A 22,511-nucleotide genomic window follows, 5' to 3' on the forward strand; every position below is an offset into this window, starting at 1 on the left:
ACGGGCCGGACAAAAGAAGAGGCCCAGTTAGTTCTGCCATGTTTTAGCTCCGCCGCTCCGCTTCCCTTCTTTTGCTTGGTGTTACTCCCTCTTCTATTTCGCCAAACCACATTGTATTCTCAAAATGGCGAAGTTAGATCTCAACCGTCTAATCTTAATCTCAGCGATCCTGCGTCTGATACTGATCTTTTATGGAGAGTGGCAAGATGCCCACATGGAGGTGCCGTACACCGACGTCGACTACCTTGTCTTCTCTGACGCCTCTGCTATGGTCGCCTCTGGTCGCTCCCCGTTCAACCGATCAACATACCGCTACTCGCCATTGCTAGCCTTCTTGCTTTTACCCAATTCATGGATCCATCGTTCCTGGGGCAATCTCCTTTTCTCATCAGCTGGTATGACTTTTTTCAGATCCCCAACTTTTATTGACTGATTTTGATTTCCGTGACTCAAACTATGAATTTGGTTATGGTTTTGATATTGGTACGCGGTCGAATTGTTAATGTGGTAGCTGCGGCTTAGAAAAGCGGCCTCTGTTCCCGCTTCACTCACTGTTCTTTCCAAATTATGCATTGATACTTAACAGTTGCGAACCACGTTTATCTAAATGGTTCAAATTCGCCTATAGCTGAAGAAGTGCCAGTATACCCCTTTGCAATTTGTTTTTAGAAAAATAAAACATGCACTATTGGTCCAAATGCAAAATTGTTCAGAAAAAAGAAAGAAGTACCAGTAAATTGGAATGCAAAGCTTACGTCAGTTGGTACCTGAATTGTTGCATAGATATGTGAGGATTATATTTCTAACTTTTGTTTTCACATAGTTGTATATTTCTAATATGTCTTGCTTAATTTTAGTTTTTCTCTATTTTCTTTTATTCCTTTTGTTTTACTAATTTATTAGACAGATTATTTTGTTTTTTTGTTTGAATTGCTTCAGATTTGTAATATAATCAACTTTCTTATCCATATCTAATCTATCTATATATCTATAAAAAAAAATCATTTTTTTAGAAAACTATATTTTGCTGCTACTGTTGATCCATTATTTTTTATTTTATTTATTTACCAAATTATTTTAATAATATTTCAAACAAACAATCAATAATTGCAATATTTTATATTCAGACAACAATAATGTTCAACTTTTTTCAAAGATATGATATAGATTTTGTTAGTATAACCTAGATGTAGTTGCTTGCTGGTAATAGCTGGTTTTGCACAACTGCAAAACAGTAATAATTAGCTTGAGTGTAAAATTGATAAATTTGGAGTTTAACATTGGCGTTTGGATAGATAAGCTTTTGATAAGTTCTTCATTTTTCCTTCTCCCAATTTCATTTTTCAGGTTTTACAAAAGGGGGAATGTAGTAATTTAAAGGATGTAAATAAGAAAGAGTATGAACAATTGAGCATGTTTTCTGTTCTTGAAGAAGAAACATTTATTACAAATGGGAGCTGCTGCACCTCTAAATACTCAACCTGCAGTGATGGTATGCACTCCGTGAACTCCTCTTTTTTCAATACTTACTCCTTGCAGTGTTTGTTACATGCACCCCGCATAAAAACACAACTATGACAACTAATAATTGAGTGAAATTTTGGGGTGACTCTGTGAATGTTGTCACTTTTCAAACAAATTTTTACCCTTTATTAGCTCTGACTTGCAATTAGCACCCAACATTTCACATATTTGCAATTAACACTATAGTTACTGGGTTATTTGCTAATAGGCTTAACCATGATAACACATGTCACCCTATTCAATTGATAATAAGTTAGGTCAACCCAATCAGTTTTGGTTGTTTAGAGACTGTTGTTTGTTGCCTTGTTAATTATGTATATTCTCATTATGCGGACACATAAAGAGGTGCCATTTTTAGTTGGTTTAATGTGTTCTTCTATATTTGCTCCTATTTTTTTTGTAAAGGATGCCCATTTTTAATTGACAGATATATTAATATTTTAGGTAAGAAAGTTGCTAAGGCTGTGTACCCAAATAGCATCCTACAAAAAAATTTATCATTGAAGAAGACTCTCCTTTTGAGGATGTAAGTGTTGATAGCATATTTTGTTGCATCCTTAGTACAGTGAGCTCTATACTAACCAGAACCAAGTGTATTTTGAATTTTTATAATGATTGTGCACTGCGTTGCTCTGATCCATAAAGTAAATAAAAAAGTTTATACATTCAATGGTATACTATTGAATTACACTAATGTTGAGCCTTTTATACAAGAGTAGAACTTATTAGGGAGCATGTTAGTTGGGATGAAATGATTTGTTATCATTATGGTTAATTAGGTCTTTCGAAAACTTTATGTCAAACCTTACAACTAATTGCTTAGTTATATTGGTCAGTAAGCCTTTTTCTAACCTTTTAATTATTGCATGCTTAGTTTGAACTATAGGCTTAAATGACGAGGCTTCAAAAACAAAAATGACATACAAAGTCAAGCTGGGAGTGAGAGGATACTTTCAAGTCCTACAGTTCTCAAGGTGAGAAAGGATCAGGATTCTATGGTCTTAGGTTGTACAAGTAGCTTATGATCATGTTAAATCAGGCTTCTACAATTTTAAGTTAATTTTTTTTAAACTAATCAGCCAACACTTAATATTAAAAGAGTCAATCTAAAACTGATTAAAACTGAAATGATAAAATTTAATGTTACTTGAAACTTGAAAGTCTCCATGGAATCAGATAGAAATTCCAACTGTAGCCATGGGAACTCAGTCAACAAGAAGCATTTGTTGACTATCTTTCATGCTTATTCAGAGGTGAACCATTGCAATAGCAAGAACTGCTGGTATGGTGCAAAATTATGTTAAATCCATTATTTTGAGTGGTTTCAATGGGTATGATGCAAAACCCATTATTTTGAGGGTTTGCTATAAAAAAATAATTTTGCTATTGTTGAAGGTAGCGGCAGTTGAATTTTTTTTTATTTGAAGTTTTGTATGATTTGTATGAAATGTAAGTACATTATGTAAAATGCACTACATATAACAAATTTATTAAATATCTTTGCATTTATTCTTGGATTTCCTTCGTATATGACAAAATGAATGCATAAGCTTTATGGAACTAACATATGGGACATTAAAATGTTCCAATTTGCACAATAAAATTTCAATGATTTCTCTTGGAATATGTATTATCAATAAGAACATGATAAATGTACTATGAATTAGTTTAGCATGGATATGATATGCATTATAGTCTTTTATGCTGTTCATCAACAACTCATACAACATATATAATTATCATTGCCGAAGCAAAGCGAGGCATTTTTCTAATTCTTGGCATGGTATGTACATGTTTCAACCAAACCTTTAATTTTACTTTTTTTTCGGCTTTTTTTCTATTGAAACTGAACTCAAATATTGGGTTATATTGTGCAAATGTAAACCTTCAGTTAAATTAGATAATGAATAGAAGAAAAATTAGGATCATTTTGAGACTTTAGGCCTTGATCAGATTTGCGATTGCTAGTTTTCTTATATTTTGTCTTGACTAGCATGGCTTCACAGTATGAGAGAGTCATATGTTCACAAAACATATATCCATGATTGATCTTCACTGGGCTAAGAAACCAAATCTGAACTGCCACTGGGCTATGAATATAGTTGGGTTCACATAAGTTGTAATGTAAGGCATATGCTTATGCTTGCATTGGGCTCCACTGATGTTAACACAACTGTCTCATCAGTATACATCATGCTATAGTTCATTTTTCTTACTGGTAGGGCTGACAAGTGTTTAAGCAATGGCCTGATTCATGCATGCACTATACCATATCCTTGAGTCTTAAGAGTGCATAAAGATGTGGAAGTAGCAGCAGTAGTTACTGAAATTAAAATTTCCATGCCATCACACTAAAACTGGTTGTTAAGTGTACCTTATACTTCTGAAATCCCACTTTTGGGTTGCTTGTAAATAGCATTGATGTAAATTCCAATATCTTTTAGATGTTATTTTTAAGAATTGAACATGCCTCTTCATAGAGAGACAAGAACTCGTGTCACTATACCAAATTCATGGTTCATTTATTTTCACTTGTAGTATGATTATCAGGAAATAGTAATTTAATTTATTGCTTGGTCTTGAGACATGAAAAATAGTCAAATTATATTAATTCTTATTTATACACGCATATTTTGCATATCAACAAATAGTGATTTACCAGTTTAATTAACTGATTATTTTTAATGTGAATTTTTTATTGTAATTTTTTTTTAAAAAGAATTCCAGATTCTCGCGATACTTCTCAGCATCTTTTATATGTTTTTGCACGATAATTGTTTACTGCATCTCTATATAAAGAGATGAAGTTCTTGCCACTACACTAAGTCTGCAGCCTGCAGTTCTTTATTATAAAATGTTAAAATCATTATGTGGTCATTCTAACATATCAAATATATATATTTTTTAATTATTTTTCTTTTTTTTACGTTTTATGTTTCAGAACTGGACGAATTGTAGTTGTTTAAATTATAACCCTATCAACTATTTATAATATAGTTTTCTTTAGGTATAAAATCCTTTTGTATGAGTCTAGCTGGTGATAAAATCTAAAATAACTTTTATGAAAGCAAATTTTCACAGAGGCATTCGGTACTATCGATACAGGTCAATTTTTATGTGGGGTTTAATTAGTAATTCATACGAATATATATTGTACTATTTCGTTGGTTTCAAATTCCAATTTTACATTAATTTACTCTCTAATTTGTTCGTAGTATACATTGCAGCTTATGATTACAACTGACGTAATTATTAGTTGATGAATAATTAACGTCGCATTTATATTGTAATTACACATTCAGTAGGTGTAAAATAATGGTACTTTCCTCGGTTTATGAGTCAACAAAAACTTCGCCATTCCACAACAAGCCAAATTGCCAAAACAAGGCATATTCCATTCCACGGTGGAATGAAATCCGAAGAAAAGGACCCTCCTTTCTCTTAATTATAATTCCACAACAAGCCAAATTGTCAGTATCTTTCTGACTTGCTCCTTTTAGAACCCTCCTTTCTCTCTCTTATTTTTCTCTCTCTCCTATTTTTTCTCAGCAGATTCTCACCTTTCACGGTCACGTGGAAAGCAAATCGTGATCCCTGATCCCAGTGGAAGGGAGAAGCGTATTCTCTGCGGAGTTTTTCCGTGCGGAGCTTTTTAATCTGGTTCGTTCGTTTCGGATCAGACATATCAGATCAGATCTTGTTCAAATTGAAATAAAAATCAAAATTTGCGAAACTTTTAATCGGGTCCGTCCGATCTGAAACGAACATACCAGATTAAAAGCTCCGCACGGAAAAACTCCGCAGAGGATACGCTTCCGTGAAAGGGAATGTGTATCCTCCAGTGTTGTAAATAACGGTATGCGGTCGTCGGACGGACGGGGTACCGCCAAACGATTAATCAGTATGCGGCCGATTAATCAAAATTATGCGGACAATTTAACGTTTTTAATAAATTTATGTATATATATCATAATTTATTTAACTCATTAAACTTATCAAATAAATTTAATTTAACTTAATTTCATTATTATAACATGGCACTACACTTATTTTTTTTAACGCAAAAACACTTTATATGTGCCAGTACTCAGTAACACATTTATTTAATGAAAAAATAAATTCAAGGATTAAACTTTTTTCAAATACTAATAACATATTATGTGAAAGAAATGAAACATTCTAACATAAAATCATGAAATTTAGTTTATAATAACAATTTAGTTTCATAAATGAATATGTCGTACTAATTAAAAAAATTACATTAGTAATTAGTAAGAAAAATATATGATAAATAAATAGAAAAATAATTAATCAATTTTAAAATAAATAAGAAGAAAAAACATGTATAAAAAAAATTTACAACACTGGTTTACAGAATTCAAAAAAAAAGTTTCGTTGAAATTTTTTTTACTGAAATTGGAATAAACGGGAATAAACAGAAGTAAACGGGAATAATCGACTGATTAATCGGGAAAAACTGCAAACATGCCTCTGTTAAGGGTATGCGTGACAGTTTGACCACCGTCATCGATTAATCGGTCATCACGGGCGTTTTTTACAACACTGGTATCCTTTGCATTATCAAAAGTGAATCTTTTGAGTTAATGAATCTCAACCGTCCGATTTTAAACGGAGTGAATCCGGCTCCTGTCTAAAATATAGGAGGTCTTTTAATATTAGTGCGGATCCAGTTTGTATGAATCTTAAAATAGATTGGATTGTTGAGATTTATCAACTCAAAAGTTTCTATTTTGAGTTAATGTAGAGGATACGAATTCAGGGGAAGGGAGGAAAAAAGTAGATTCCACAAGAGTATTTTGTTAACAATTTTTAAAAAAAAGTATTTTGTTCTATGTTTTAAATAAGAAGAGCAATATGTCAAATTTGCCAAAGAGAAACATAGATAGGAAGGAAAATTGTCATTTTTATATTTTATTAGTATTAAATTAAGAAATAAAGAGAAATAAATTTATTTATTTATTTTAGTGATAAAATATTTAAAAATGGGCTAGCAAAAAGAAGGAAGAAAAGCCGTACTAAAGTCTTCAAAGTTAGGATAATTATCCTTTTAATAATATTTATAAAGTTAAATTAAGAAATAGATATATTGATAAAATATATGAGTTTATTGAGAAATAATTAATTTTATAATTTTGATAATTTTTTTAGAAATTTAAACAGGTAAATTGTAAATTCTGGGAGGAGCATGACTAATTAAGCCTGATTCATTAATTCTATTCGAAGACGTACCATGTCTAACAGATTCAGAATTTGACAATTTAGATTTTTTTTTTTTTTTTTTTTTTGGCAAAAGAGTCATGGAAATGAAAGAATGCTAGTGAAGAAAGCCTCCACACCTCCAACAATACAACTTTAGGCAAGCTCACACCTCCAACAATACAACCCGCATATCTTATTTTATTTGAATTGCAATGAGTTTATCGAAATGAAAGATTTTTTTTTTTTTTTTTTTGAAAAAAGGCTAACGCCCGTTTCATTAACATGAAACTGGTAACTTACATCTCATAGTTCAATCAGTAAAAGTCATCATACCAGATAGATAGTTCTAAGCAGCAAAGATAAAGCATCCAAAACAAGTTCATGCACACATGCATATACTGAAAGGTTTAACACAAGATAGAAATAGTAATAAACGGAATCTCCAACAAAAAGAAACAACAAATTATGTTGGAGAGGAGCAAGACTTCAGTCTTCACGCTTCCGCTTCATCAGCAATCACCCAGTCCACCATCTGCACATCATCCGGTGGCAGCACCTGTAACGGGATGGCATCGACATCTAGAGGCATCCATTCCTGAACTGCAACATGAAGCTCTTCCGCCGCAGTACCTATCCAATAAGATACAAGAGACACAATTTGCAAGATAACATTGCGTGCTGTGTATATCCTATGATTATTAAAACATAAGTCATTGCGATGTTTCCAAATACTCCATACAACCGCACAGGAGACTATCAGTAAAGCAGTTTTGTGTAGTTTGTTTAAGGTGAGAGCAAAATCGACTACATCATCTATTGATCTCCAATCCTTGTAAAGAAAAGAGCAACGACCCATCCAGTGCCAAATCTGTTGTGCATAAAAGCACTTGAAAAATAAGTGATTAGAGGTTTCATCCAATTCACAAAATTGACATTGTAACTCTCCTTGCCAACCTCTATTTTGCAGATTTTTCTTAGTTAGAATCCTATGTTTATGGACTAGCCACATGAATGCTTGAATTTTTTGTTGGGATTGGAAGTTTCCACCAGACAAGGAACTGTTTATGCGATATGCCCCTGAAATTTAAGAAAGAATACATGGACTTGACAGTAAAATGTCCATGAGTCTCCCAACTCCATGCAATATTATCCAATTCATGTGTAAAAGAAATAGAGCTTAAGAGGGTAAGTAAATGGTGCCATTCTTGTAGTAAAATACCCCCCAAGACCCTTCTAAAATGGAGTCCTGCCCCAAGAGATATCACAGCTTCCTGTACAGTGATCATAGTTGTAGAGCAAATATCATACAAGCTAGGAAATAAAATTTTTAGGGCACATGCACCATGCCAAACATCGTGCCAGAACAATACTTGTCCTTGCTGACCAGGTACCATGGTCAGCCCCAATTGACATAATCGCCCTTGTTTAACAATAGCGGACCAGAAATGTGAAAACGGGAAGGGGTGAGAAGTATTATAATATTTATGAGTAACTACTAGCTTCCACAAACTATGATAAGTGGGATCCTTGAATTTCCACATCCATTTGACAAGTAATGCTCTATTCATTTGGTGAATGTCTAATAACCCCATCCCTCCAAACTCTTTCTTCATGCATAAAGTTGACCAATTACAATATCGAAATGAAAGATGCCACGGCGAACGCGTATCCTCTGCATTAATTCACAAGGAAATCTTTTGAGTTAATGAATCTCAATTGTCTGATTTTAAATGAAGCCAGTTCAGTTCCTGCTTTGAATATAGAGGGTCTTTAATATTAGTGTAGATCTAATTCATACAAATCGGACGGTTAAGATTCATTAACTCAAAATAATCTCTTTTGAGTTAATGTAGACGATACAAATTCATGCCACGGCCCACACCTCAAGTCAAACGACTCAAACCCACCTAGCAATACAATTGCACGGTCACAATAGCCGAAATTCACTCCTATAGAAAAAAAAAATAGCATCTTTCAGTCACGGAAAGAAATCTGCTACCTTTCTATTTTCCAATCCGAACTATTCAAAATTAATCAAATGATTTCAATTACATCTGATTCATTTTAATATATTATATTGATATAAAAAAATATAATTAAAGCGGTTTGATTGATTTTGAATGATTCGGATTAAAAAATAAAAGGGTCCTCATTTTCTAAAAAAAAGAAGCAGATTGGCTTCCTTCCTGTCACAGCAGTCTTTTGAAGAATAGAGGGTCCTCCTTTTCTTGAGCAGATTGGTTTCCTTCCTGTCACTGCAGATTGTTTCCTGTCACAAATATCTATAAGACCAATGCTTTTTCAAAGCTTAGATAAAAATATTGACTTAAAATGGTGGCATCAACGCTATTTACAAACATAACAAAAGTGGGATTGCAAACTTTGGATTTATCATGTTTCCTGTCACAATCTATAAGACCAATGCTTTTTCAAAGCTTAATAGATAAAAATATTGACTTAAAATGGTGGCATCAACGCTATTTACAAACATAACAAAAGTGGGATTGCAAACTTCGAATTTATTATGTTTCCTGTCACAATCTATAAGACCAATGCTTTTTCAAAGCTTAATAGATAAAAATATTGACTTAGAATGGTGGCATCAACGCTATTTACAAACATAACAAAAGTGGGATTGCAAATTAACTTCGAATTTATTATGTTTCTTGTCACAATCTATAAGACCAATGCTTTTTCAAAGCTTAATAGATAAAAATATTGACTTAGAATGGTGGCATCAACGCTATTTACAAACATAACAAAAGTGGGATTGCAAATTAACTTCGAATTTATTATGTTTCTTGTCACAATCTATAAGACCAATGCTTTTTCAAAGCTTAATAGATAAAAATATTGACTTAAAATGCATGGCATCAACGCTATTTACAAACATAACAAAAGTGGGATTGCAAACTTCGGATTTATCATGGCACACTTCAGAACCAGTTTTAGTGCGATGCATGTGCATCCAAATTAACATTGACAAATGTGATGCCATCGCAATTTTATTCTCAGTATTACAAACAACAAGACTAAGGCCTGATTCATGCATATGTATATCTGCTGATTTCTATATATAATTAAGATCTGACCGTTAATTAAATGGACATCACATTGTCAATTAATGTTCGGATTAGAGAAAAAAAATTCTTACACGAACTACATATTTTTTATTTTTTAATATAGAACAAAATATAAAGTTATATATATTTAAAATGAGTTTTAATTATAAAGATAATAAATAATAAAATTTATATTTTTTTGAAATTTAAAAGGTAAATTAAGTTCGTATTGTAATTTTTAAAAGAAAAAAATAATAATGTAACTTCCAAATTTGAAGTTGCACAAGATCAATAGTACTATCGACTCACATGAGAATCCGTACGCACTCAAATCCATAACTCAACTTATAATGTAACAAAATATATAATAGCATAAGTATCACCAACTAATCAAATATCACAACACTTTTTCCGTTTCATTAAACAATTCGCTTTTCCATTTAGTGGACGTGAAGATATATATTTCCTGTTTTTATATGTTTACTTCTCATTTGATAAAATAATAATACGAGTAGAGATCGAAGGCGGTTTCACAATGGATCCGGAGTTTTACAGATGAAGTTGCCCAATTTTTCTAGTCATGATCTCTACACCGTCTCATCTCGCGAAAACATACCACCCTTCTCTCTTTATATATACTACCATCACCACAAAGGCTCTTCCAAATATACAAAACATAGCTTTTATTCCATTCAATCAAACATGGTTTTCACTTATTCCAATGCAAATGAATACATAAGGTATCTTTGGAACAGTATTAGATTTCCTGTTGTAGTTTTTGCCGCGGCGGTGTTCCGCACGGGACTGCCACTGCAACTTGGCGAGTTCGCTAATTCAGTCTGCTTTGTTGCGATGGAGATTCTGCCCCTTGCAGGACTTCATGTTGGTAAGTCTTTCTGTACCTTATTCTTGTTCTAGCTGGTTAGGGGTGTCAATGGCACGTATCCTTTTACCCGTTTACGCGACCCGTACCTATTTAGATTTCGAGCCCCATGATAGCAGGCCTGGCATACTGATCTTCATCTTTGGGAGCATGGATGGTGACCAGGTCAGGAAGAGGTGTTCAGGCCTTGCTTCCCCTTGGGGTCCCAGTCGAGCCTAAGAAGAACATGCTTGACAGCTGAGTCAATGTACTCGTTCACGGCCGGCTGAGCTGAGGAGATCATATAACCATCCTTGAACTTCCGTTATTGTACCAAGTATTTTTGTATTTATATACTTGAATTAATATTATAATTAAAATAATAAAATATATATAATAGGCGTATCGTATCTGAGGTTTTTAAAAATTATCGTGTCGTCTTCTCCGTATCGTATCCGACACGATACCTGTACCCGTATCCATGCAACATAGCTTACCGGTAAGAATAAGTTCTTTTTCATTAACATATATAACAAATAAGGATATGGAGACTGTTCTTTACTAGTTATCTTGTATGGTAATAATTAAAAATGAAAATTATAAAATTATATATAGAGAGATATATGAAATAATTTTATAATTGGTATATATCTATTCTAGTTATGACATCTTTTTACCCGTTTCGTACTCGTTGATATTTTAGGATTTAGCACTTGATGTTGGATAAAGACTATTCTTTACTTTCTTAGTCCTGGATGGATAAAGACTATTCTTTACTAGTTATCTTATATGGTAATAATTAAAAATGAAAATTATAAAATTATATATATAGAGATGATGAATGATATGATATAATTTTACTCATAAGTCATAATTCAATGACATCTTTTTATCCGTTTCGTACTGGTTGACACGTACCCCTATAGCTGCTGCCCAGTTGAATACTTGAATTCTAATTTAGGATTTAGCACTTGATGTTGGTAATTTATTCTTTCTTTTCATCCAGGCGAGATAATAAGCAAAGCGATAATGAACATGGTTGCATATATCCTTGGTGCGCTGCTCGGGTATGGACTCCGTACATTCAGCGAAAACGACATCGGAAAAGTATTTCTCCTAGCCATCCTATTTATTCTGAGTAAGTAAATTTCATCGACGCGTATTCTAAATTTTTACAGCCAGTAGAACATTGATAATTGATAATAATAACGATCGCAGTATTTCTAAATTATTATTATTATTATTATTATTATTATTATTATTATTATTATTATTATTAACGATAGTGATAATAATAATAATATTACTATTATAAAATAATGAATGTTAATGGTTTATTGATAATTTTGAGCCTCTCACAGATACATAATTAGAATGATTATGATGATGATGATGATGATATATGGTTTGTAACTTTGTGTTGACTCTTGGTGCAGTTGCTCTGGGTATATTTGGGCGTTCTGTAATAAAAAAGCTGAAGGACGGGTATGACTACGTCCCAAATGCATTCTTGATGGCATTGTTTTTGGCGTTAGTGTATCCCCGTCCTGGCTGGCTAACTAAGGAATTCGACAGAAACATAAAAACTTTGGTAATTACTTACGCTCTCACAATTCTCTCGGTTTTCCTCCTACCGTTCTTTGCTGGAGATGAAGTTCATAATGAGATCCACAAGAATATTGATGCCCTCGCCGATATCTTCAAAGGTCCTAAATATTCTACTTTTTTAGTTGTCAAAAAGGAAATTTTTTTTTTTTTTGCGAATGCATGAACAAACCTCTATGATGTATGCTAAGTGAGTTACTTCGTTGCATGCAGATTTAAATGAAAAATGCTTTGGAGAGTTAATGCTGCAAAATTTGCAAGACAAACTTTTCCTTCAGAAGGTTCAGTCTCTCATCGACTCCAAGGAAAAGGAAAATTCTTTGGTATACTTTTACTTTGTTTTGTTCTTCATTTTTTATTTTTTATTTTTTATTTTATTTATTTTTTATTCAATTTTGATATGACAATCCATACTTAATTTTGGAACACTTCAGAGTAAGTTTCGAAGTTGGGAACTTCGGTGGCATCCACATCCACAAGAACAGTATGAAAAGATCGGAGATCTCATCCGCCGCTGTGCCTTAACCATCATATCTCTCTCTACCACCGTAGAGAACTTGCACTTCAGTACAGATTTCCGAAACACATGCAAGGAGATATGCTCTGAATCTGCAAAAGCACTTACACTGCTTTCTGACTCCATGAAAGACAAGACCGCCCCTAAACCTTCAATCGATAATCATCTGACCACTGCGCAGGACCTCGCATCGAGTCTTATTAAGAACAAGCTAAAGTTGACAAATGCAATTGTCAAGCTTGCATCACACCCAGAGAACATGCTGGAGTTGACCACACTGGAAAAAAATCTACAGGACATAAGTCACCTATCTCAGTTGGTCACATCTGTTATGATTATCAAAATGCTGGCAAGTTCAATAAAGGAGCTTTCAGACGTGGCGCCTTTTAAACAATGTGAGCAAGATAGCAATGTACCAAAACGGTTTATTTCAGGTATCCAGGAAATGGCCACTCGGGCCAAGCAGCTGTTAGTGGCTCCCATGAAGAATATGGTGTCTCGGCTCTTTGCCTACCTGAAGAAACTCATAACCAAATGCTCGTTTGCTTCAGATGCACCTGACACCGTCCCAGCTCCTGTTAACTCGGTTCCACTAGGTAACTCAGAAACTCAAAGAGTGGAGCTGGCCCATGTAACCATCGATATCAACCCACCTGCTGCCTGCTGGCCCAATCTGACTTTACCGAGCCCATATATACGCAAGTACTAGATTGCCTTTTGTTTTCGGAGTGTCTCAGATATGTTTGTATGTTTTTTTGCTTTTCTCCATGATTGGTTAGCTTTATGATATCTCTATGTTGTTGGTTAGATATCTGGCTTATGTACTTCTCTAGTTTTGCTTATTTGGTAAGACGGTTCTGTAAATAACATTTATCAAAACTTGTGTACCAACTGTTTGGTACCAGGTTTCTGCTAAATAAGTGATTTCATTTTCAACAGGGGATATCCCCTGTTGAAGAATGTCTCAGAATGTAATTCATTTTAGATCTTTGATGTAAAAAGTACAATAACCAATTTAGGAAATAACTCAAACGGTACACAGTATTGTTTGTACCAAAAAAGTAGGAACAGGTACGTACCAATGGCTATATCAAGCCTTGTAATTATATACAGCAACTTAGGATTGTAACAAATACGTATACACAATATACCAAAAATCTATTTTTTTTCTTCTCAGATTTCATTTCTCTGTTTTATAAAAACAACATAGTACCAAAACTTATCTTTCTGTGACCGCAAAACAACCAAGAAAACACCGTACTAGTAATACTGGACATTGCTAGTAGATAAGCGTACCAATGGCTATATCAAGCCTTGTAATTATAAATAGCTAACCTGGGCAATTGTGTTATTTTGTATTAATGTTGAATATTAATACAAAAATTGGGTCGCAACTTATGCATGCTAGATTGCTAGTATATAAGCTCCTTGTAATCAATCACCAGCGAATGCATGCATTGTTATATTCTTGGCAAGAAATGGTAAAAACCCACATGCATTGTGATCATTCTTCTCCAATTGGTGCGGTACGTAGCCACACGGTTTCCTTCGAAGAATAGCAAATTGGGCATACAATTAATTTAATGTAATTTTTTTTTGCTCATCTGAACTATACAGTGACCTCGTTAGAATGAAAGAAAACAAAAGTCTCACATATTTTTTTTTCAAAAGGATGAGATTCCTTGAAAATGAATCAATTGAATAATTTTGATATTGTTGAAAATATTTTATATATACTGGAGGGTTCAAATGTCTTCATTTTTTGTGCCTCTATTATACCTCTATTTTTAAAAACTACAATAACTCAAAATTTGAAACTTAAAATTTAAAATAAAACCATTGGATGTGATCTACATAATTTTATCTACGCACATGTTACGATGTTTCAACTTTGTTTGGATTGTCATCAAGAGCTTATAAAAGAATGATCAAAAGCAGTGTTGTAAAAAACGGTCTTTAACGGCCGATTAATCGGCCGTTTAATCGTTAACGGTGGATAAACTGTTACGAATACACTTAATGGATGTTTGTTTGCGGATGAAAATAATTAATTGGTATTTTTCCCATTAATCGGCCATTTTACCGTTTAATAGTTCGTTTATTTCTGTTTATTTTTGTTTATTCCAATTTATTCCTGTGAATATTTATTTTTCACATTGACTTTACTTTCATGTGATAGTGTGTGATAATAATTTTATAAATCCTGTATTATACTTTTATTTGTGCTTGGACATACATTCAATATGTTTTACATACGTTTTTTCTTCTTACTTACTTTGAAATTGATTAATTATTCTATTATTTATGTACTATATATTTTTCTTACCAATTACTGATGTAATTTTTTTCAATTAGTACGACATATTCATTTATAAAACTAAGTTGTTATCATAAACTAAATTTAGTGATTTTATGTTAGAATGTTTCATTTATTTCAAATAATATGTTATTAGTATTTGAAAAACCTTAATTCTTGAATTTATTTTTTCATTAAATAAATGTGTTACTTACACATGTAAAGTGCTTATTCGTTAAAAAACATAAGCGTGGTTTCATGTTATAATAATATAACTAAGTTAAATTAAGTTTATTTGATAAGTTTAATGAGTTAAATATTTTTTTTAATAAATTATGATATATATACATAAATTTAATAAAAACATTATATTGTCCGCATAATTCTGATAAATCGGCTCCATATCGATTAATCGCTTGATGATAACCTATTCGTCTAACGACCACATACCATTATTTACGACACTGGTGTGGACGTTTATACTCGTACATGTTACAATTTTTTTTTGTTCGTACTTTAGTTTATTTGTTATAAATTATTTTATTAGTACTTGATGCGCGCAAAAGCGTATGCACAAAGTTTCAGTACAAAGATGTACTTTTTAAACCTTCAACACACGTTTGAGTTAAATTGCAAGTGCACAATTCTATCAAAGTAGTATTTGAGGTATCGAACCACAGGGAGTATGATAAAAACTTAGTTTAAACTTTAGTAATAAATTTCAGAAAATAAAAGGAAAGTAAAGTGCAATAAAAGTAAATTGGGGCGGGGGGGGGTTTGTTCTAACAATTCCTAAATTTGGGTTCAATACCCGAATTGAGAGTTTTAAACAATAAAAGTAAATGAATGAAAGAAAGATTGGATTGCTTTCTAGATGAGAAGATCTAGGGGTATTCGGTCTACAATCCCTTGCTAATTCTATCTATTCGGTATTTGTTTAAGTTCATGTATGATTTGATGAGGTTTCTAACCCAATATGTCATTAAGGGTCACTTTCGTGAATTAATAACGTGTCTAAGTAATTCGGACTTCACGGTTAGGTCCTTCACCCTAGCTACTTAGACCATAAGCTCTTGTTAGTCTCTCATCTCCTCAAATATTGATACTTCACGATTAAGTCCTTCATACCAATACCCGATTCGATTTGAGATGTCCTAATTAGGGTTTGCCTTCACAGTTAGGTTCTTCACCAAATTCCTAACCTTAATTTCTATAGTTCCGGCTTAGATTACAAATTGGTTACAATCCTAATCTAAACCTAGGGTATTTGCATTCATAATTTGGTACTCTCCTCTCGTCCTAACTTCTTTGGATCATTTGACAAAGAGATACCAAAGCGTGACTACTGCGATTTCAAGTACTAATTATGTAATTAACACAAATGATAAATCACAGAAATTAACATCAAATCTCAATAAACAATCATAACAAAGACAAATAACCGAATAAGATACAATTAAACAAGTTCATGCATTGACCTAAACCCCTAGAGAGAGAACTACTCCCTCATGGAGAGATCCATTACAAAAATTGGCAAAGTAAGAAGAAATGAAATAAAGGAAGTAATTACACCCTTTGACAAATCAAAAACCTCTATCTTGTCGACTTCTTGCTCAGGAAACCCTTCTTCTCCTTGCTTGAAAGCTTTTCTTTTCTCCAGAATTTATCGCTAAGTATTGTGTGTCTAGAGAGAGAATGAAAGAGGAAGGGATGTGTGTGGAGAGGGAGAGAATGAGATGAGGATCGATCCCTTGAATGGAGAATGAATTCCCTCTTTTATAGCCAAGGACCATGCCCAATTAAGAGGCTAGGAAGTGGAGTTAGTGGGTGCTATATTTGGATTGTTTCTCAGGATGCCTTGTCCATGTTTGACTGTAAAAACGTATCCATCATGCGCCAAAAATAGAAACGCTGTCCAAAAACGTGTATTTTTGACTGTCTGCGAGTTTAGTGCGTCCAACTGGTTCCAAATTTTCTTTTTTAGTTTCTCATGTTGTAGATCTTCTTCCTAGCTTTCCAAAAAGTGGTCGCAATCCTAAATCGGAGTTACGAGTCAAAAGTTATGGCTATTTTAAGATCAGGCTCCAGTTATGCGTTCTGCTACAGTGCGTCCGCACTGCTACAGTATCATCCGCACTAGGATCCGCACTGCGTCTGAACCACCTGCACTGCGGCTGCATCGAGATCCGCACTAGGCTCGGACTTTTCCTGTGCGACCCGAGTGCGGCTGCATCGAGATCCGTGCGTCCGCATCGATATCCGTGCATCCGCACGGATTTTGATGTATAGCTTATTATACCTTTTTAAAATTGGCGCGCGTCCAGAAATCCATCTAAGTACTTATTTTGGCCATATCCCAAACTGTGTGTCCGCAGTGGGCATTTTTCTTCGGTTTTCTTCATTTTTCTTCATTTTTCTTCATTTCCTGCAAGTTAAAACCAAGCAAACGCAGTAACTTGATCCTATGTGTATTTTATTCACTTTATATTCAAAATACAAGATATTTGATGTTATTTCATGATAAAAATTAGATTGAATATGTATATAATTTAGGCGTATCAGTACTCCCATCTTATCTGTTATGGTTGTCGGATAACAAAAATAATCTTTACATTCATTTTATCTGTTACAATTAATAGCGGAAAAATAATGAATAATACTAATATAATAATAATTATTTTTATCTATTAAATAAAACCCTTAAACATATGGATTCATTGCTTTTTTTAAATGGTATTAGTAAATTTTTTGGGTCTAGTGGTAAAGGCAATGCCCATTGTGTGAGAAGTCGTAGGTTCGAAATTCAAAAAAGATAATTTTTTGTAGATATTAAATAGTTTGGTGGCTTGACCTTCAACATTTACTCAAAAAAAAAAAAACATATAAAATATATTACTTGTACTTAAATTCTTTGATCGACATATAAGATCTATTCATTTTAGAGACAATTTAGAGATTAACAAAGAGTGGCGCGCATCATCACTTCTAAACAAATAATTACAAAAGCCTATTTGTAGTTGCCATATAGTATATACTTAAAAAAAATCATTATCCGTTGAAGCCCAACTAGTCCCAACGGGCCGGACAAAAGAACAAGCCCAATTGGTTCTGCAATGTTATGGATTTATTTTTTAATCAAATGCGATGTTCTCCATTGGAGTTTTACCTGTATTGATGTCTGTAAAATTAAATTTGGTCTTTGCGGTTTATTCTTTTGTAATTTTAAAATTAACACTTGAAAATAATTACAAACGATGATGTGTCGGTTCTAAAGAATTTGTTAAAATTAATAATTATTTCACGCCTCTGTAGCTGTAATTATATTTGCAATTTGTTTTCAAGCCTCACTACAATGATTTTGTAAGACATTTATTTTTATGATATTGTTGGCTGATTATTACCAACTAATCTATTTTAATAAAAAAAAAAATTGGTGGCAAGACCGAGTGTGACATGACATAAGAAACTTAGACATTAAACATTCTTATATTAGATAGTACAGATGTACAGGCGCTCTAAAATTAAGTTTTAAGTTAATTTCAGTTATTTGTCAATATGCAATTTTAATATTATTATTGTTCATATCTATGTTACTCGGATACTTTACCTATACGTCCGTATCGGATACGCAGCCGTATCATACGGCTACGATACGGTTCGTTTTTTACTTTTTAGCTCCTCCGCTGAGTCCGCCGCTTTGCTTCTCTTCTTTTGCTTTTCCAAACCACATTGAATTCTCAAAATGGCGAAGTTAGATCTTAACCGTCTAATCGTAATCTCAGCGATCCTGCGTCTGATACTGATCTTTTATGGAGAGTGGCAAGATGCCCACATGGAGGTGCCGTACACCGACGTCGACTACCTTGTCTTCTCTGACGCCTCCGCCATGGTCGCCTCTGGTCGCTCCCCGTTCGACCGATCAACATACCGCTACTCGCCATTGCTAGCCTTCTTGCTTTTACCCAATTCATGGTTCCATCGTTCCTGGGGCAAGCTCCTTTTCTCTTCAGCTGGTATGACATTTTCAGATCCCCAACTTTCACTGATTTTGATTTCTTTCCGTGAATCAAACTATGAATTTGGTTATGGATTTGAATTGTTAATGTGGTGTTGCAAATTGAGGGTAATTTTTTGAGACGATGCTCTGATTAGTCAACTAAGTACTGGTACACTGGTATTAACTTTAATTTATTGGAAATTCAAAATCACTATCCTTCAGATAGTAATAAGATGAGAGTTTAATCACCTGCTGTAATTGCAAAATTTATAATTTAACCTTTTATTAATTGTTTTATAACCAGATGTGGTTAATATTCTTTTGTTTGTTTTATTTTCTTGACAGATTTGCTTGTTGGTCTATTTATCAACAAAATTCTGAAGCTCCGTGGTGTGCCTGAAAATTTACGTACTTGGGCAGTAATTTCATGGCTTTTTAACCCTTTTACTTTCACAATTGGTACAAGGGGCAACTGCGAGCCAATTGTGTGTGCTGTTATTCTATGGATCATCATCTCTCTTTTGAACGGTGTATGTTCTATTCATCTCATTCTCTTATTTCATATTGTCTTTATCATCTATTAATTTCTTTTCTCTTGCTTTCTGTTGAGAATTTTTAATGAAATGCTTTAATATTTTTCCATGGGAGTGACACTTTAACATGGCATTTTCTGTATCCTTTTATTCTGTAAAATCATATTTTTTTTTTTTGTGTTTTGTCAATTTAGGGAAGGTGCTTCAAGCGGCATTCTTCTATGGCCTCATCGTACATTTTCGTATTTATCCGATAATTTATTGCCTTCCTTTTGTTCTAGCCCTCAGCAAGCAACAAATGGATATTAATGGGAAACCTGCTCTAACTCAATGGAGCCCAAAACCAAATCCCATGCCAATGCCCCCAAAGAAAATGGGTCTAATCTCTCACCTCATGGGTCTTTTTACAAAACAAACACTACTCTTTGGATTAATCTCAGGATCCACTTTTGTGTTCTTGACCTCATTTTTCTTCTATTTATATGGCTGGGAGTTTTTGAATGAGGCACTGTTGTATCATTTGACAAGAACTGACCCAAGGCATAATTTCTCAATTTATTTTTACCACATTTATCTCAACCACCAAAAGGGATTCTCAATTGGGGAAAAGGTGGTTTCATTCTTACCACAGTTAATGGTACAACTGGCACTCGTCTTCCGGTTTGCATGGGACCTGCCGTTTTGTCTTTTTGTGCAGACAGTCGCTTTTGTTGCCTTTAATAAGGTATGCAAGAATGCTTAAATTCAGAGTAAATTTGTGGCTCTATTTTCTTAGGAAAAGGATTGTAACAGTTATTTAGATAGGGAGATGAAAGCTAAAATTTGTTTTGTAGCCTTGTTTACTATACTGGCTTGTGTCCAACTGGTTACAACCAAAGGTTTTGGGTATACAAGCTTTACCTATACTGATCATTTATTCTGCTTTTGGGTATAAGCATTTTAAGTTAAGAGACTTCCTAGGTTCTAATTTGTACTTGAAACTCGTTGAAATGGGAAGTTATATTGTTGCTCGAATCCACTTGAAGGTCCCAAAATGTTGTTGTTTGCATTTACAAATATACGTTCTTACATGGTCACCAACGGATACTTTATCACATAAAATCGGTCGTCATCAACAAGGCATGTAAGAGTACAGGCTGAAGTTTACTTTTACCTTCATTTCATTACTCCTGATGTATTTCTTTATTATTAACGTTCCTTTTTCAAAATTATCAGGTTATGACAGCACAGTACTTTGTATGGTTCTTCTGCCTACTACCATTGATCCTTCCTTGGACCGTCTTGAAGCTTAAATGGAAAGGACTAATATGCATATTTGCATGGATGGTATCTCAATTGCATTGGCTAATGTGGGCTTACTTTCTTGAGTTCAGGGGTAAAAATGTCTTTCTACCACTATGGATGGCAAGCCTTCTCTTTTTAGCTTCAAACACGCTAGTCTTAGTGATGATTATAAGACACCACAAGTATTCTCCAGTTTTTGCGTATCTGGCTGAAGCTGATGTTAGTAAAGCCAGAAAAATTCAGTGATTGTCTTGTATAATTTTGACTCCTTTATTTTTTTTTTCCTCTGTAATTTTTTTAATTTAGTTAGTTCCTTCTAGTAGACTACTTTCTAACTCGCCTTTGGCTGAATTTTCTTTTTTTGCCCTCTTTTATGACAATGTAGATGATGCCGTCTTATCTAAGTTAAAAAGTATTGGAGCAACAGTTTAATATTTAATTTATTTCCCTGAAGTTCTCGTAAGTGGTTCTTTGCCTAGTGTGTTTGGATTTCTGCATACAATATGAAAATTACTACCTGGACTTAAAAAGTATAAGAAAGCATCTGTGTGTCCAGTATTACTAGTACGGTGTTTTCACGGTTGTTTTGCGGTCACAGAACGATAAGTTTTGGTACCATGTTGTTTTTATAAAACAGAGAAATCAAATCTGAGGAGAAAAAAAAAATATTTTGCTATATTGTGTATTTGTTACAATCCTAAGTTGCTATTTATAATTATAAGGCTTGATATAGCCATTGGTACGTACCTCTTCCTATTTTTTGGTACAAACAATAGTGTGTACCGTTTGAGTTGTTTCCTAAATTGGTTATTGTACTATTTACATCAAAGATTTAAAATGAATTACATTCTGAGATCATTCTTCAACAGGGGATTACCCACCAATTTCATTGAAAATGAAATCACTTAGCTGGTACCAAACAGTTGGTACACAAGTTCTGATCAATGTTGTTTACATAACCGTCTTTACCAAATAAGCAAAACTAGAGAAGTACATAAAGCAAACATCTAACCAACAACAGAGAGATATCATAAAGCTAACCAATCATGGAGAAAAGCAAAAAAACATACAAACAAGTTTACATAACCGTCTTTACCAAAGAAGCAAAACTAGAGAAGTACATAAAGCAAACATCTAACCAACAACAGAGAGATATCATAAAGCTAACCAGTCATGGAGCAAAGCAAAAGAAACATACATACATATCTGAAACACTCCAAAAACAAAAGGCAATCTAGTAGTTGAGTATATATCAATATATGGGCTCGGTTAACTCAGATTGGGCAGCAGCAGCAGGTGGGTTGATATCGATGGTTACATGGGCCAGCTCCTCTCTATGAGTTTCTGATTTACCTAGAATCTTCATGGGAGCCACTAACTGCTGCTTGGCCCGAGTGGCCATTTCCTGAATACCTGGAATAAACCGTTTTGGTACATTGCTATCTTGCTCACGTTGTTTAAAAGGCGCCACGTCTGAAAGCTCCTTTATTGAACTGGCCAGCCTTTCGATAATCTTAACAGAGGTGCCCAACTGAGATATGTGACTTATGTCCTCTAGCTTATTCTCCAGCATGTTCAACTCCAGCATGTTCTCTGGGTGTGATGCAAGCT

At 33.7% G+C, this 22,511-nt stretch overlaps 1 protein-coding gene and 1 long non-coding RNA gene across 10 annotated transcripts; both read left to right on the forward strand.

The window, feature by feature from the left end:
* Window positions 1-54: 54 nt before the first annotated feature.
* PNT1 (mannosyltransferase family protein) lies at window positions 55-21,325 on the forward strand. Of its 2 annotated transcripts, none has more exons than XM_078312425.1 (4): window positions 55-395; window positions 19,429-19,611; window positions 19,811-20,340; window positions 20,832-21,325. In XM_078312425.1, exons 1-4 carry the CDS (start codon window positions 125-127, stop codon window positions 21,144-21,146), a joined length of 1,299 nt encoding a protein of 432 aa, XP_078168551.1. In that variant the 5' UTR covers window positions 55-124; the 3' UTR covers window positions 21,147-21,325. The 2 variants fall into 2 exon arrangements, with proteins under 2 accessions (XP_078168551.1, XP_078168550.1); XM_078312424.1 differs by lacking the exon at window positions 55-395 and adding an exon at window positions 18,748-19,099.
* On the forward strand, window positions 412-3,033 carry LOC144563058 (uncharacterized). 8 transcript variants are annotated; one of them, XR_013514242.1, is made up of 4 exons: window positions 412-787; window positions 1,348-1,492; window positions 1,969-2,050; window positions 2,399-3,033. It is a non-coding gene; the product is annotated as an uncharacterized LOC144563058 (long non-coding RNA). The 8 variants fall into 8 exon arrangements; XR_013514245.1 differs by having other exon boundaries at window positions 2,411-3,033; XR_013514244.1 differs by having other exon boundaries at window positions 2,776-3,033.
* Window positions 21,326-22,511: the final 1,186 nt, after the last annotated feature.

This window comes from Carex rostrata, chromosome 12 (assembly GCF_964058835.1).
Source record: "Carex rostrata chromosome 12, lpCarRost1.2, whole genome shotgun sequence".
NCBI lineage: Eukaryota > Viridiplantae > Streptophyta > Magnoliopsida > Poales > Cyperaceae > Carex > Carex rostrata.